General features: G+C 44.4%; 1 protein-coding gene across 1 annotated transcript in view; it reads left to right on the top strand.

Moving 5' to 3' along the window:
- Nucleotides 1-17517, top strand: part of SLC13A1 (solute carrier family 13 member 1) — a 61789-nt gene extending 44272 nt beyond the window's left edge. The window contains exons 11-16 of the mRNA XM_075015124.1: nt 2714-2817; nt 4363-4472; nt 11261-11422; nt 13774-13911; nt 14068-14243; nt 17178-17517. Of these exons, the coding sequence (XP_074871225.1) occupies nt 2714-2817; nt 4363-4472; nt 11261-11422; nt 13774-13911; nt 14068-14211 (658 nt within the window). The 3' untranslated portion in view covers nt 14212-14243; nt 17178-17517. The remainder of the gene's footprint in view (nt 1-2713; nt 2818-4362; nt 4473-11260; nt 11423-13773; nt 13912-14067; nt 14244-17177) is intronic.
- The last annotated feature ends 897 nt before the right edge of the window (nt 17518-18414 follow it).

The raw sequence follows: 18414 nt of genomic DNA, 5'->3' as shown, positions 1-18414 counted from the left end.
GATAGTGAGTGGAATGTAACTGCAGGGTTGACTGTTCACAGGCACTAGAAAACTGTATTACTTATGGATGTTCTTTAATGTTTTCATTTGGAATAGAATGCACGCAGTTGTCAATTCACGTTAGCCTAAATCATGTTGTATTGTATAATAACTGACCAACCGTGTAGAAATACAAAGCTTATGCAGCATTACAATGAAAGCATACGAAACAATATGTCCTGCTATTCAGTACACTTTTTGTTATCGTTAATTATATAGTAATTTCCATTAAAATGAGCAGTTATATTCTTATTCTTACAGTCCTCCTTAGCGTATTGTGAATATGATTTTGTCCTAGTTCTGTATATTGCAGTTTCAGTAGGAGGTTGAAAATTTGGCTGTACTGAGAACTGATTAAGCAAATGGGAAAGTTGAGCAATACTGTCACAGGAGTATCGTACCTGCAGTCATAAAGGCATTTCAGTAGCAGGGGCATTGATGTGGTGCTAAATATTTCTGAAAACGATAACCTGCAAAAAAACACCTTCTCCATGGTAGCAGGCAATGGAATACAAATAGCTTCAGAGCACACTCCCAGCCTTTATGCACCATTCCTTTTTACATCCTTAGGATGGACTAGCACATGCACTACAGCCATGCTGCTTTCACTTGAGAGTTTGTGGTGCAAAATTAGATCTAGAATAACTGTGGGGTGGTTTCAATGCTATATTCATATGGTATTAAAATGTCATGGAGTTTCATTTAGCCCTGTTAATCTAAAATACTATAGGCTGCCCTGTTGCATTACGTAATGTGATGAAGTGTAACAAAGGGAATGTCTATGCAGTAGCCATATGTTAAAATAAGCTATTCAGGAAGAGCTATTCCAGGATAGCTTATTTTGAAATAATGCTGTAACACAGAAAAAATGCATTTTGAAATAGCATTTAGCTATGTCAAAATACAGTGTATATACACACACACAGACTATTTTGAAATAAAGCCATTGGATGAATGATGGCTTATTTCAAACTAGGCTCTAGTCCCTGTCTTAACAGGGCTAAATAGCTATTTTGAAATAGGTGCTATTTCTCGTATAATGAGATTTACTAAGTTCAAAATAAGCCTACCGCTATTTTGAAATTATTTTGAAATAGCAATTGCATTGTGTAGATGCTAGCGTAATTATTCTGAAATAACTTTTCTGTGTAGACCTACCCTAAGGTGCTGGTTTACTCCAAGCAAAATAAAGAGCATGATATAACACCTAAGGGCCAAATTATGCTAAGAACATATTGAACCAGGATAGGACCAAAAATACATGGAAATGTAGCATGATTCTGAAAGGATAAATATTCTGCATCAAACAAAAAATCAGGAGACCCTAGAGGACTTTTGCCAAAGAAAATATTAACAAGACATTGTCTTGGATATTTCTTGCTCAAGCAAACTTGTCATCCTTCTCAATGGCCCTGGCCACACTAGCCCTGCCTTTCAGAAGGGCTAAGGTAATGTGGCACGTCAGAATATGTTAATGAGGTGCCACCATGAACATGCAGTGTCTTATTAGCATAAAGGTGGCTGCACGTGCTTTGAAACCACTGATTTTGAAATGGACACTGCCCATGTAACTGGTGGCCTTTCAAAATGACCCCCCTGATTTCGAAAGTCCCTTCTTCCCAAAACCAGATGGGAAGAAGGGGCTTTCAAAATCAGGGGGCCATTTCGAAAGGCCCCCAGCTACACAGGTGGCTGTGTTTTGAAACTAGCAGTTTTGAAGCACATGCGTTTGCCGTTATGCTAATGAGGCACTGCATATTCATGGCAGCACTTCATTAGCATATTATGAAGTGCCATATTACCATAGCCCTTCCGAAAGGAGAGGCTAGTGTGGCCACTGCCAGTGAGAGTTATGGCTGTGTAAGTAATGCAGAATTGGAAACAGTAGACTAGACCCTTTCCTATGCTTGAGAAGCACACTGTATAAATTTGGTGAGTGTATGTGTTACGATGGCACCTTTTCATTCCTCTGATCCTAGACCTGTTCTGTTATGAGCTGATCCCTTGAGGGAAACAGAGAAGTATAATGGCTACTATAATTTGCACCACTTTCAGACTGTTCCAAGGAGCTGATAATGCACCAAGAGATCACTGCAGTGTAGGGGTACCCCAGGTGCGATGGGTAGGCCCCCACCAGGGGCAGCGGGAGAGGTTCCCATAAAAAGCTCCATGTCATCTCTAGATCATGAGAGGCCTCCTTTTGAGCAGGAATGCTCTTGGCTCTATTTCTCTATTCCATCTGTAGTACCCAGAGGCACTGAGACCTCATCTGGGGTGAGTAAAGTCTCTGTTCTACAGCCTCAGCTGAGAGGCAACTGACCTTTAGCTGATGTGGTAGAGTGCAGGGCTTTAGATCCTATGCTTGTAGGTTCTATTCCTGGGGCCAGCAACCCAGGTCTGTCAGTGTTATACATCACTGGGGGAAGTGCAAAGCATCTATGTTACACCCTAGAACCTGGCTATTTTTGTACAGAATTGGGAATATTCGAGTACCATAAAACTACAGATTTACAAACTCAATTGAGTGTGATAAATGACTGGACAGTCACAGGCAGACAAAAAGCTTTAGTATTTACAGTCCTCTTCATGTATGATATTTCTATGGAGTATTGCTTTTCCTGGACCTGTATAGACTTTATTTTGTTTACTAAATATACCTTTAATCTCTCCTTAGATACCCAGGTTTTGCTACTGATTCAACAGTTGCCTTAATAATTGGCCTCCTCTTCTTCATTATTCCAGCGAAAACTTTGTCTAGGACTTCAAATGGAGAAAACAGTTGGGTATATTTTTATTGGATGTTTGCTAGTGCAAAGATGGTAGGTGACCCTATGTGAATATAATTCAGTGTTTGGTCTAGGGCCTCTACCAGGTATTTAAGCCCAACAGAGACAATATATTTTGTTAAATAAAAAGAAAAGTGGGTAGCGTGAATGGAGGTTGTTAGAGAAACCGGATAGAAATAGAGAACATTCATGATATCAGTTGAAATAGTTTTTCTTCCCATTTAAACACCCTCCTGCAGTGCTAGAAACTGGAACACAAGAGCATTGAGTTAGTTCCTGACATTTGGAATACAAAATTGCCTTGTCAAGAGAAACTGATATTCAGTTCAATTTCCGTGTCCAAACTGAGTGAAAGCCAAATGGAACATATTTAAAAATAGCCAGATAAGTGGCGAGAAGTACATTCAATTGTTAAAATTCTTTGGGCCAGACTTTGTTCAGATTCACTCATGTAAATTAAGATTAACTGTATGTAACACTGAATGTTACTTTACATATTATTGTTGCTATGTTACATAGTCTAGCTAAGTGTTCATTACAATTGTACACTGATATGTGCTTATATGAGCCTGATTCTCATTTACGATACAGTGGCTTTATATAGCTCTGGCTTTGAAAAGAGGTTTTAAAAAGAGCATAAATGGAAAGAGACCTTGAAATTTGCACTTGCTTTAAGGCTCCCTTACACTGTCAGAGTTGTGTAAAGTGTCTAGCATAAATGAAAATCAGAATTGTGTATAAATATATTTTTTCCTAGGTAACAAGCGTGGGATTTGGGGTAGCGTTACTGATTGGGGGATGGGGTTGTTTTTTGTTTTTTGTTACTTTTCTCACTAGGAGACACCATCGCACTGAGTAGTACCTAGTCAGGAAATTAATTTTTTGCCAAGGAAATTAAGTGGTAACACTTTCAGAGTAAGAACACAAACAATGGAAGGGCAGCAGAGGTCCACTCTAAATAGGTGCATGATCCAAAGACTACTGACTTTTCTGTTGACTTCAGTGAGTTTTGGATCAGACACTAGGATTTGTATAACAAACAGTCCTGTGGCACTTTCAAGTCTGAGAAATAGGGTTTGTACATTTAACAGAATATTAATGAGTCTGTTTTATTCCATTCTCCTGTTTTAGAAAGTAATTTACCTAGATGAGAATACAACCGGAGTTTGAAAACTCCTGAAACCAATAGATTTTTTGGATGACAAGGAACACAAGATCAGACTCTAAATGTGTCACAATGAAGCCCAGAGCTAACACTGAAATCTGTCTAGCTAAAGTAGCCATTCTGATGCATTACTCCCTTCAATAGCTTGTCTTTCATAAAGGGGTAGCTTTTCAGCTGCTGTGAAGTATCAAGACTCCACTTAAGTCAGTGGTGTAATGACAATTCACAGCTGCAGAGGGTCTGCTCGAAAAGGTTCAAGCTGATCAGATGAAAAGCCTTATTTTGATGATAAATGTTTGCCTTTAAATATTTCAGTAGTATTTCTGGAGAGAAGTTATATTGAGAGATCTTAAAACTTTTTTTTTTCTCTAGCTGTTTTTGATTACACTTCGCTGATTACTTGGAAGGAATTTCAGTCATGTATGCCCTGGGAGATAACAATTCTTGTTGGTGGAGGTTTTGCATTGGCAGAGGGCTGTGAGGTAATGTAGTTTCTACAAGATTCTGAACAATTAGTATGACCTGCACCAAGAAAAACACAAACTAATGGCATATTTAAGGTTATTCTGACATTTTACCAGCACATCTTGCTAAAAATTAAACCTGGAACATGGAAATGCAGAGAAGATTCAAGTATATTAACACAGGAGGCTTAACAAACAGAGCCAAGCCTCTATTAACAGACTTTGTAAGTTATATTTCTAAAGCTAGTATTGTGTAAGTACTTGTGAACAGAAGTTTGACACACTTACCTGCTGAAATTCACTGTATATCAATGATTCCTGGTTAATCCAAACCTTTTTAATTTGAACAAAATTTGCATTTTTCTGCTGTTGAGAAAAAAAATCCAAAGGCAAGCAATGAACTGGACAAAAATGTAAATATTTCAATCAGTGAAGGCATTTCAGAACCTTTAATCCTGTGATATATTTCTATCACTTGTTATTACTACTGTGTTAGTTTTTAAGGATGCAAACAGGGATTTGGAATTCCATTGCACTAGAAAGTATACAAATAACATGACTCCAGAGAGCAGAATGGAATTTTGGTCTCCCTCGTCATAAATTGGGCAAGAAACTGAATGAGACACAGTCTGTAGCTACATGGCTATTGGGATTCTCACCTTAGCTGAGGAAGCCCCAAGTGAAAACTACTGCACTGGTTAGTTAACTACTAATACACAGTAGAACAGTACCTCCAAGACAGGTTGGTAAAGTATCCCACCCTAGAATATCTCATACCTCAGTGGCTCTGGTAGCTCCCTTTCACAGGGAGGGCCAACCAGTTAGGGACTAAGGAATGTGGATAGAGTACAAAGAGCCATCTATCTATCTAGAAATAATAGACATCTAGATAGATAAAAATGAATATATAATATGTGGCTCAATGCTCTGCCCAAGAGCCGGGCACCCCCAGCCCCCTCTCCCGCTCTAACCCAATCCCCCTCCCTTCCTCCAGTCAGGCACCCCCAGCCCCACCCACTCTAACTCAATGCCCGCAACTCAGTGGAGCCACCACCTCCACTGCTGCCATATGCCTCTCCCACCAAGCGGTGGGGCACATGCACAGATTGGCGGACAACAGTCCGGATGTGTGGCTCAGAGGAGGAGATGCATTTAATGGGACAAAGAGCTGCATGTGGTTGGACACGACAGGTTGGCCACCCCTGCCCTATAGGATTGACTACATATGAGTTTAAACCTCTTCTCAACATCACATAGAAAGGAGAACTGAATCTGGGTCTTCTACAGCCTAGGTGAGTATCCCAACCACTGGGCTAAAAGTTATGAGAGCTCTGACTCCAGCCCAAAAAATCAAAACTATTGAATTGAATTGAAACAATCAGTTGAAACTATCCAGTGAACTCAACACAAAGTCCCCAATAGTTTCGGGTTGCCCAAAACTGCATTTTTCAGTGACTAAACTACTTACCGAAAAATTCTCCTACCTTTAGTCTGCATGGTTGGAACACCCATATAGTACACCACTGATTTATCCCATAAACAAAATGAGCAGGATTTGGTCCTTCAGCTTGCCATGGAGCAGACTAAAAACCGCTGAAGTCATCTCTTTAAACATCTGTGAGGTATAAATATTGCAGCACGGTTTGCATCTCTTCTCATAAGCCAAGAGAACAATATCTTGAGATGAGAGCACTGCAATAAAAACACCTGGAAGAAGAGAGAATATTTTATAATCTGTATTATGTCTTACCCTACAGATTTTCTACTTATCAATAAGTGAATAAGCTTCACTTATGGCTATGTCTACACTACAGTGGTTTTTTCAAAAAAGGTCCTTCTGGAAGATCTCTTCCAAAAGAACTTCTTTCGAAAGAGTGCATCCACACACAAAAAAGCAGATCAAAAGAGTGATCTGCTCTTGCAAAAGAGAGCGTCCAGATAGCCCCCACTCTTTTGAAAGAACTGGCCAGGGATTGAAAAATCAGGCATCATGAGGACTGCTCTTTTGGGAAAAAAAGGGCCCATGGAGCATCTACACACATTTTCTTTCCAAAGAAGCTTTTGAAAGAGGGAGCTCTTCCTGAAATGGGAGTGGAAGAGAGCTTTCAAAAGGAGTGTTGCATTCTTTCTATTTAATTTCAAAAGAACACATTTTGGGTTTGGCTACGCTTACATTCCTCTTTCGAAAGAGGTATGCAAATGAGGTAAATAGAAAGTGCAAAAGATGTGTAAATTTGCATATTCAGTACCTCATTTGCATATTCTAATTTTGAAAGAACTTCTTTTGAAATAAGAAAGCCAGTGTAGATGCTGCTCTTCCAAAAGTAAACCCCACCATCGAAAGAATCATTCTTACCATTAAATAAAGGGAAGAAGGATTCTTTCAAAGATGGGTTTACTTTCGAAAGAGCAGTGTCTACACTGGCTTTCTTCTTTCGAAAGAAGGTCTTTCAAAATTAGGATATGCAAATGAGGCACTGAATATGCAAGTTTACATCTCATTTGCATATTCGATTTACCTCATTTGCATGCCTCTTGAGAAAGAGGAATGCAAGTGTAGACACACTGTAGCTACATCTACACTGGGACGCTACATCCAAATAGCTTATTTCGATGTAGCAAAATCGAAATAAACTATTTCAACATGTAGCATCCACACATCCTCCAGGGCTGGTGCCGTCGACGTTCAGCGTCGATGTAGGAAAGCACTAAATCGAAATAGTCCCCACAGGGGAGCATCTACACACAAAAGCAGCCCCAATCAGAATAAGGGGGCTAGGAGAACCTGCGAACAGGGTCACAGGGTGGACTAGCTCTGCCAGGGCAACAGCAAGCCTCTTCCTTAAAGGGCCCCTCCCAGGCACGCTGGGCCTGCACAGCACAGGTCCGCAGAGCCCACAACCATTCACAGACCCTGTGCTCACAGCATGGATCCCCAGCAGCAGCAGCAGCCAGAAACCCACATGGCCGCTCCCGGGGCAGTGGCTGCCCTGCTCAGTGCCATGGAGGAGGTCACCCAACATCTCCTAGAAGATAAGCTGTCTTTGGGGGGGGGTGAAGGAGCTGCCCCAGACCACCAGGTAGCCCTCCTGGCCTCCCCCCCACCGGACGTACTGCCGGCTATGGAGGTACCCCACCAGCACAGAGTGGTGGGAGCGGCTGGTGCTTGGGGAGTGGGATGACGACTGCTGGCTCTGGAATTTTTTGGATGAGCTGGCAGATGTTCCTTGAGCTCTGCCAGTGGCTCATCCCTGCCCTTCTGCACCAAGACACCCCCATGAGGTGTGCCATCACTGTCGAGAAACGGGTCGGCATTGCTCTCTGGAAGCTGGCCACTTCAGACAGCTACTGATCATAGGACAGCAGTTCGTGTGGGCAAGGCTACCATTTACCATCAGGCTGTCTTCATGGAGGTAAGGGGACCCTGGGAGGAGGGGCAGACCCGGGGGGGGAGGGGAGACCCGGGAGGGAGGGGGTAAGGGGGGGAGCCTGGGGGGGCCCCGAGGGGGGGACCCCTGGGGGAAGGCCAGGCACACGCTGTGCACCCCTCACAGGTGCTCATATCCTCCCCCTGCAGGTGGTCCGCGCACTGAATGCTCTGCTGCTCCACAGGCTCATGCGGCTCAGGGAGCTGGATGTGGCCATCGCGGGGTTTGCTGGCATGGGGTTCCCTAACTGTTTCAGGGCACTGGATGGGACCCACATCCCCATCTGCACACCGGAGCACAGCAGAGCACACTTCCTGAACAGAAAGGGCTACCACTCGGTGGTCCTCCAGGCCATGGTGGACAGCCGGGGCTGCTTCCTGGACATATATGTTGGCTGGCCTGGCAGCGCCCACGACGCCTGGGTTTTTAGGAATTTGGGCCTGTGCCGCCAGCTGGAGGCGGGGACCTACATCTCCCAGCAGGAGATCCCTCTTCTGGTGGACACCACCCTGCCCCCCAGCCTTGTGGTGTATGTGGCCTACCCACTCCAGCCCTGGCTCATGCGCCCCTACACGGGCCACCTCAATGCCAGCCAGGAGCAGTTCAACACCCACCTGAACCATGCACGCCAGGTGGCCAAGAGGACTTTCGGCTGCCGCAAAGGCCACTGGAGGTGCCTCCTCACCCACCTGGACGTGGGGCTTCCCAATATCCCCCAGGTTGTGGGCACATGCTGAGCACTCCACAACCTGGTGGAGAGCAAGGGGAAGGCATTCGTGCAGGGCTGGGATGTGGAGGCTGGCACGGCCTACCCCCAGCCACCTGCCGCCCCAAGCCGCCAAGCCGCCAACAAGGGGATCTGAGTCTGGGAGGCCCTGCAGGCCCATTTTGACCAGGCTGCGGGGTGAATGCCAGCAGGGCCAGCCTGGTGAGCCACCCACTGCCGTCAACACACTACACTCCCCTCATACCCACACCACTGTGCACCGAAGAGCACACAGCACACGTTTGTTTAGTTTTAAATAAACTAAACATTCTTGAAACCAAACGATGAACTTTAACATGAATGGGGGAAATATGCACAGTGGGGGGGACAGCTACTAAAGGGGGCGGGACAAGGCAACTATGTACAATAACGGGGGAATATCTATGAAGGGGGGCCCTGGGGGGCCCAGTCCTTGGCCCCTTCCCCCCTACTGTCCAGCACCCGGTGTGGGAGGGTGGGCGCAACCCACGTCTGGGCTGGAGGCCCCGTTGAGGCTGGGTTGGGGCCGGGAGGACTGACAGGTATGGCCAGGCTGGCTCCTGAGCCCTGTGTCTCCCTCCTTGGCAGGCTCCAGGGCAGGTGGAGGGTGGCTGGGAGGGACGACGGCCGGAGCGGCGGGGGGTGCCATCTGCTCGGCAATGCAGTCGAATGTCCTCACGAAGGACCCCCAAGCCTCCTGGCGCCAGGCCAGTGCTCTCTCCTGCAAGTGGAGCCAGTGCTCCTCCACTTGCAGGTGGTTCTCTGACACCTCCACCTGACGCCAGAGGGTGGCGAGGAGCTGGTGGTCAGCGGCTCAGGCTGTGGTGGGCTTGTCCTGGGGCCGGTCCATGCTTCACCGCCTGGCTGCCACGGTGCAACGTCCCCACTGGGCTGTCCAGCACGACAGATGTGACGCCCGTGCTGTCGTGGCCCTCAGATGGTGCGGCTAAGGAACAGAGTGGAAAGATCAAAGATAGACGTTAGTCTGGGCCCTGACCCGTGGCCCACGCCCCCCCCCGCACCCCTCCGCTCCTGGTTCCCCATCCCCTGTCCCCCAGGATGATGATGGGTGTGGTGTCATCCCTGTGGGTGACCCCCCCTTCGGGGGTTCTGCTCCCCCCATCCCCAGGGATGGGGTGTGGCGCCATCCTGGGGGCAGGTGTTGACGGGCTCTGAGGGACGTGCCACTGCTGTCCCATGGCCATGGTCTGGCCAGTCCATGGTGGGCCAGGGTCAGCTGGGTGTGTGGAGGGCCCTGGTTGTGTCCCTTGCCCCCACCCATTAACCCAGGCGTGTGCACTTGGGGTACATACCTGATGGGCTGCTCCCACGGTCGGGGGACACCCGGAGGGCAGACACCTTGCTGGAGCTGCGCGAGGCGAGGTTGATCAGGAGCTTCCCCGTCACTGGAGCCCTCCTCCTCCTCTTCCACTGTCCCAGGGGTGGGCTCCTCTTGGGGCTCCTAAGGTGCAGAGCTGGGCTCTGGGCCACACTCCGGCTCCAGGGCCTGCTGGAGCTCATTGGCCGTGGTATCAAGGGTGGCTGGAGGGGAGGAGGTGTACTGGGGGCCCAGGATCTCCCTGAGCTTCCTGTAAAAGGGGCAAGCAGTGGGAGTGGCTCCAGACCGGCTGGCCATGTCCCAGGCCTGGGCGTAACCCTGCCACAGCTCCTTGACCGCCGCTGGCTCCCCATTACTTGGAGCACCTCCTCCTCACCCCAAAACCCCAGCAGGTCTGGGATCCCGGCATCCAGATAGGAGGGGCCCCATCACCTCTTCCCCCCCCCCGGCTGGATGGCTGTGACCCCTGGGTCCCCTTGTAGGGAGCCCTGGGGGCACTCAGGGGGCTGACCAGCTGCCATGGGCACTGGGTGGGGGATCAGGGCATCTGGAGGGAGTGCAGGCTGTGCACGTGTCTGTGCTGCTGCCTGCACACTCTCGGCTTCCTGCCACAGGAAATCAGGGGGCATGGAGCTTTAAGGGGCTGCTGCATGTGGCAACCATAGAGCTCAGGGGCTGGAGAGAGCGTGTCTCAACCCCTCAGCTGTTGGCTGCCATGGAGGACCCTGCTATTTCAACATAGCGGAACGCAGATCATCTACGCATGCCCTACTTCAACGCTGGATGTTGAAGTAGATCGCTATTCCCATCTTCTGGTGGGGATAGTGATTTTGATGTCCGGCACATGTAGACATGCCGAGTGCTATTTCGAAGATGGGCCGGCTCTTTGGCAATAGCCGGCTAGTGTAGACGTGGCTCGTTTGAGTGTAGTATCAGAGAGGTAGCTGAGTTAGTCTGTACTTTCAAAAACAACAAGAAGCCCTGTGGCACCTTATAGAATAATAGACATTTTGGAGCATAAGCTTTCGTGGGCAAAGACCCGCTTTACATTCATCTGTTGGAGCAGGTTTTTGCCCATGAAAGCTTATGCTCCAAAATATGTTAGTCTATAAGGTGCCACAGGGCTTCTTGTTGTTTTTGTGTGTAGATTCTCCACTGGCTATTTCTAAAGAGCCTTTTTTGAAAAATATTTCAAAAGACTTTGCTAGTGTAGATGCAGCCTTTTACTGTGTTGGTTTAATTTTCCATTCAGTAATTGTGGTATTGTAATATTCTAATCCTATTCCTTATTCAGGTTTCAAAACTATCATCTTGGATAGGAAGCAAATTAACCCCTCTGGGATCATTACCAGTGTGGCTGATTATCCTAATATCATCTCTGATAGTCACCTCAGTAACAGAAGTAGCCAGCAATCCAGCTACCATTACTATATTCTTGCCTATACTAGCACCTTTGGTGAGTACTCTGTCTAGGTCTGTTTTAATCTTCATATACCTTGCTCTAAGAAATATACACTGCAATGTATAATTGTAATGATGTCTACAAACTCCTCACTGAGCATAGACAATGAGGGAGGGGGGAATTTTACAAGCAAGTGGAGTGATCACACACACACACACACACACACACACACACCCATGTGGCTGCCAGAGTTGCTAGTCCTGGAGGCAAGTACCCACAGGTGCAAACAACAGAGAAAATAATGCTCTCTAGAGCTGGAAGTGGAGGTAGAAAGCCCTGTGACAGCAAAGGGCTGGCAGTTCTGTGCCAGAGTACCTTCGAGAAAAAGCAAGGAGACTGCAAGCCCTAAAATTAAAGGACTGATAGACCTAATGAAGATGAGGATCCAGGAAGTAAATATGACCAAGAAACAAAGTAAGTTGGGTCAGGATGGAGAATGTGAAACCAGCTCAAACGACAGTGACAATAACCTATAGTAAAGTTTCAATGCCTGGGTGATATCGTTCTAAAATCTGAGCTGTCAAAGAAATAGTAAAAAAACATTGGTTTTAATTTTTTGCAAAATTTTGATGGCATTTTGAAAATCAAAACATTCCCCATATGTTCTATGTCTCATGTTTGAAAAAAGGAAATGTTTCAAACTAAGAACCTTCCTTCAGAAATAGTCTCCATAGACATTTCTGAGAAAACATTGAAGTCAGACTTTTTGACCAGCTCAGTCCGAAAAATAGCAATAATCCAACTGAGTGCTGCAGAATCTGTATTTCCCACTTCCTCCATCATTTCCCCAACTCTCCCTGCCCTCCTGATCAAATACTCAGGGAATGGCATAAAGGTCCTCTTCTCCTTGCTCCTCCTATCTGCACCCTCTGTGTTCACTAGTTTCCTGCTACTTCTCTCCCTCCTTCATAACCATTTACATGAGGTTCTTAGGGCTGGTTTAGGGTGCTTCTACACTTGCCCCTCTCATCAGAGGTGGCATGGTAATGAGACAATTCAAAGCAGGCTAATGAGGTGCTAATTTGTGTATTCAGCACCTCGTTAGCATAACAGTGGCCATGAATTTCGAAGTGCAGACTTCAAATTACAGATTGACAGAGTAGATGGGGGCAGCTTCGAACTAAGAACCCCATTTCCACATTCCCTTACTCTGATCTAGTTCTGTGGGAAAAAGGGAATGTGGAAGTGGAGCACTTATTTCAAAACTGCCCCCATCTACACTGTCAGGCTGCAATTTGAAGTCTGCACTTTGAACTTTGCTCAGATGCCGTTATGCTAATGAGGAGCTGAATATGCACTTTAGCACCTCATTAGCCTGCTTCGAATTGCTTCATTACCATGCCACCTCCAACAGGAGGGAGTGAGAGTACAAGCAGCCTTAGACTTGCTGGGACCCAGGGCCAAAGCCAGACCACCATCCCTAGGCCAAAGCCATAACCTGAGCCATACTATTGTCAGCCTAAGCCAGAGCAATTCATCCCTGGGCAGTGGGGTTCAAGTTACAGGCCCTCTTCCTGGGCCTGAAGCCTTTGGACTTTTGCTTTGCCCTCCCACCGCCTAGGATGGTGGGCCTCAGCCTTTGGCTTTTCTGCCCTTCTGGGGCATGGGGATTGGGCCCATGCTTTGTTCTCCCCACCTCAACTATCCCCCAGTCATGTAGTGATTTTTGTTTTCAGGAGGGGTTTGCAGTGCAGTGAAGTTTGAGAACCTCTGCTCTACAAATATCTTCTTCTCCCACCACTCCTGTCACTTTCAACATTCCCTCTAATCTTTTCCTGTCCATGTGCAAAGTAATTTTATGTGCACCAAGGCATGTGCAAATTTGCACCACCAGTAGAAACCAAACCTAGCCTTCTGCTAATCAGCTGGGCAGCACATGAATTGCTCCTGGGTGCCTGCTCAAGCATACAATTTACAGGGAACACTGGTCACATTACCTAACTTCCCGAATCCTTTCACTGTCTTCCTGGCTTTTCCCACATACAAATTCAAGCTCATCACCCTCTCTTTCAAAGCTCTTCCTTGAACTCTTGCACTGTATCTGTTAAAATGTAAACATTGCGATGCAACATCTCTTGTTTTATTCTGTGCTTAATAAAACACTATCTTTTCTATGCTGTTTATTAACTATACTTACAATAAGTATTATTAATGTGATCAAGCAGCAATGATAATATTTTGTTACCGTATATAAACAAATAAATTGTTCTTTCAGCTGGCTGTTTCTTTGTATTTGAACAAGTTATTCAGTTCATTCAAATGCTTGTGTTGTTGTAGCAAGGAAATATTTGTTGGTATATGTCCCTGGAAACCTGTTATTTCTCATTATCTTTACCATCTGGCAGGCTGAAGCTATTCATGTGAACCCACTTTATATCTTGATACCTGCTACACTATGTACTTCGTTTGCATTCCTGCTTCCTGTAGCAAATCCACCCAATGCCATTGTATTTTCATATGGGCATTTGAACGTTATTGACATGGTGAGTTATTAACAAAAAATCCATAACATTCAGTATTGCTCTTTGACATTCACACTACTGCTAGCGTCTGATTTTTGCCATTTTTTGAAATTTTCCTCAGAATTGCTTAGTTGTTTTGTTTCCTGATACAAACTATTTTTTTTATTGTTACTCTAGGTGAAAGCTGGTTTGGGTGTTAATATCATCGGAGTTGCTGTAGTTATGCTTGCTGCCACAACGTGGGCAGTACCCCTGTTTGATCTCCAAATATATCCAAGTTGGGCACCAGAGCTTTCCACTGTGAATAACACAGGGCTGTAAAAACAGACTGGCAAGGCTCTTGTGGGTTTTTGGTGAGTTAGTAGCAATGCAGAATGCATCACATTAATTATAGTGATTCAGGTGACTGTAAAGTCCATATTTTCCAGATTGATGCTCCGATGATCCGAATCAGGAATAATGTTATTCAAATATGGACTTCGCAAACACAATCAAGCTTGAATGTGTTTCTCGTCGAGGCTGACTTATTCATATTTTACTTGTACATGTTGTCAAGTACCATCTGTGAATGTGCACATTCATTATGAATGACAATTTGGCCCTGTTCTTAGGGTCATAAAATAACAGGAGGTATCTATTTTAACATTTCAAATGTTGTAGGAACATTTGTTGCTGGTCTGTAGATCACACTGTATTATTTTTGTTGGCTTTTTTCAAGTCATAATATTTTAGATGATGATAATTACAACTGAAAGGTGAGGTTGGAGGGTTATCTAAACAATACATGCACAGATCTGTCTGTGAATCCGATCTTGTCAGAAAAGTATAATCTGTTGAGAACTGTCTGGGCATTTATCAATGTTACCCTGGCTGTCCTTTCACTATCTTCAGAGAGAATCCTTCAGACCTGAGTTCTGAAAAGCAGTTATGCCTCTATTTATATCTGCCCCTGTCCAGGACTGCACTGAAGCGTTTCCTTCAAGTTTAGAACATACTCTAGATTAGTATTTCTTAAACTGTGTTCCACAGAACACTAGTATTCCATGAACAACTCGCAGGTGTGCTGTAAGCATTTGGAAAAATATACTGATAATATACATTTTCTGTTATTAAAACCAGATACAATGTTACTTCTTCATTGCTATGATACCTGATTACATCACTTCATTTTGGTTTTGCTCTATATGTTACTATTTTTTTGTTTGTTTTTGGTCTGACAACAATTTTTCTGAAGAAAATTTTCATAGGTGTTTTTCATGAAAGATATTATTGTTTGGTGTCCCTTGATCTCAAAAAGTTAAAGAAACACTAGTCTAGAGCTGCTCTGGATAGGAATGTTTGCCTGAATTGGAGCCTCTAAGAGTGAAGAATAAGCTATCAGAAAAATTCTCTGTTCAGTACCTGTCAAAACAATAGATGCACTCTTTGGATCGGCACGCAGGAGACAGTCCTAGAGGGTTAAAATTCAATTTTCTTTAACAAATTGTTATCTCCTTCAATGACAGGTAAAATGTTGTGCTTCCTAGACAATATTAATGTTAGAAATGCTAAAGGAGCCAATGTGGTTGAGGAGAAAGTTTACAGCTAAAAGCTGAGATAATTTCCTTTTTTTATAATGTGTTTTACCGATTAAGAGCTGGAACAGTGTCTTCTTAATGTGCTACAGTAGCTAACGGGCTATGTGTACCATCATCCCGAGTAGTAGACTGACTCAAGTCTGCATATTGTAGATCAGGTTCATCATCGATCTGCCTTACAAACAGTGTGAGCCCTAGTGGGATGGGATCAGAAGAGTGTTTTTCACTCCCAGGGAATCTCACAAAATGATCGGTGTCTCTTCGTGCAATTCCCAATAGTTTATAAAGATGTTGTCTTGGCAAGTTTGAAGGAAGGTGGCATATTGTCTTCTGCCATGGAAAATATGAAATAAGCAAACATCTTGTGCCCTGAATTTACTACCACAGACTACCAGTGAGGAGATTGTCGGGGGGAGCACCGGCCATGTGCCCCTACCTGCTCCCACCATGCCCATGCTCCTCCCCCTCCTGCCCAAACCCCACCCATGCCACTCCCCAATCCCCCTCCCCGCTCTACCCCACTTATCGCTTCCCACAGAAGCTCTACATTGCTTCTGGAGCATGAGGGGCATTTTCCTCCCCCTCTTCTGGGGTGGTGCAGCTTGAGAGTAGTGCAAGCGAAGAAGCTCGCCCAGTTCTCAGGATGCACCACTCTAGCAAGAGGGGCAGGACTGCTGTACTCATCAGAAATGGCACAGTGCTGGTGGTGAGTGCAGGGGGAACACATGGGTATGCATGTGGCCCCCTGTGCACCTGCGTATATTACCTATGTTTACTACCCACAATGAATGTGATGTTCTTAGTTATCTGCAGCTTGCAATCCCAAGGGTACCTATTGTCTTTCTTTGGAGGCATTTTAAGATTGCCCGACCAAGACAATTTACTTATTATCTAAGGGCACGTCTTCACTTCTGGGAAGATTGACCCGGTCAGGGCTGATCTTCCAGAGTTCAATTTTATGCATCTGGTAGAGACCTGTGAAATCAATCTTACTGGAGGTGGCAGTCAACCCCTGTACTCCTTGCTATCGCGATGAGTAAGGGAGGTCAGTAAGAAAAATGCTCCCATTGACCTTCCTCGATGCAGACAGTGAGGAAAGTCGATTTCAGATATGTTGATTCTAGCTACGCAATTGCTGTAGCTAGAATTGCACATCTGAAATCAACATATTTCCCTAGTGTAGACCTGGCCTCAGAGTCATGCCCAGTGTTGTCATTTTTTGTATTATTTGTAGAGCAGCACTGACTGAAATTGTCGTCTTGAATGTGACTTTGTTGCCCACTGAGTTTGCTGTTCCCAGTCCAATGCAGTACTCATCAAAGCAGAACAGAGTTCCTTGCATGCTGTGGTATCTGCATTCTCCCCATCTTAATTAAAAAAAAATGCTGCCTGGATTATATTTTGCCAGCCTCTTAACAGTTAATAGGATTGTTTCATTGTAAAGCTGAGGTGTCCTTTGTACAGCAGAACCGTCAGTTAGCTTTACTGCTGTTTTTAGAAGCTTTTAATGATCCCACAGACACAATAAAAAAGTATCCAAGTAAACTAGAGACAAAGTTAAATATTTAGGAAATTATGCACTCTTAAAAGTTATTTTTAAAACAGATTGCATGTGAAGTGAGTAGTTTGCAGGAGGGTATGAGGGGTATGAGAGTTGTACCGAAAATATAAGCTGCTTGATTTGTTCTATGATTTTTCTTTTATATAAAGTGTTGCAGAGGACATTTCCCAATGCCTTCTGACAGTCATTCGTCCTACCCTCCTCTACTGTGACTCTGACTTCAAAGGACCATCAGAGAGTCCATGTTCTTTATCATTAGGCTTGGGAGGATAGTTCTTACTTGCAATTGTCAGTAAGTGTTGATTTCACTGGATATACACAAACTGAGGAAAAAATATTTCCATTAATGATGATTGAAATTTACAGATAGCAAAGTAACAAAAATGATGTTGGAAAACTTATTAGAGTTTGATTTAAAGCTATTTACCTTGTATATTTTGTAATGTAATGTCAACGATTTGAATTTTAATGGTTATAAAGCTTTAACTTTTCGAATCTTAACATCTACTGTCATTCATTGTCCAACTCCACCTATTTCCGGCCCCCCCTATAACTTTCTCCAGGGATGAAAATTTAAACAAACATTTAAAAAATTTAAAAACTGTAATTTTGAGCAATTGAAAATTTTAATTGATAAGCATTTCTTTGAATCATTTTTATCTGTCAAAATTATTTAAAAAATGAAATGCCACCAAACTTATTTAAGATACGATCTTTCTTTACGTTATCACTAACCATGAGAGAATATCACATTCTGGTTGATTTGGAGGAGGTATTGAGTGTGTTACAAAATATAACCCTTATGTAAACATATAAAAGCAACAACATTTCCTTTAAATTTGTATTACTATTATCAAAGTGAAATGCAATACTGTGACCAATATTCTGACCAATATTTTGATTCTATCACTGACAACTAAGCACAATTTTCATGAAAAAAAATGTATCCTTTTGTTAGTAAAGGTGTAGGTGGTTAAGTGAATGTGGGATTCCTTTGACTGAACCACTGTTACACTTTTTTAAAAACTAAGGACATTCTCAGACCCCTTACCCCACCCCCAAAAAAACAACCAGCCAACCAAAAATACCTTTAACATGGAGCTCAGATTGTTCAGCCATAACATTGACGTGTTTTGAAAATGCCTTTAAGGAACATTTGTTAAAATATATCCGTGTATGCTCAGTATGCCCACCCATTTTATGACATCGTCATCTGTCAAGTGGAGAGATGGTAGCACACTATCAAAATAGGTTAGTGTGCAGTCCTCGAGGATATGGAACAATTTGAAGCTGACCGCAGCTGAAATATTCCATCTAAAGAGATTGGCTGTATAGTTGCCCCATCCTGTTCAAAACTCATTCAGATATGATTACAGATTCCTTGGC

This window comes from Carettochelys insculpta, chromosome 1, assembly GCF_033958435.1.
Source record: "Carettochelys insculpta isolate YL-2023 chromosome 1, ASM3395843v1, whole genome shotgun sequence".
NCBI classification, from domain to species: domain Eukaryota; kingdom Metazoa; phylum Chordata; order Testudines; family Carettochelyidae; genus Carettochelys; species Carettochelys insculpta.
Note: the sequence above shows the minus strand (reverse complement) of the source record. Positions and strands in the feature narration are given on the sequence as shown.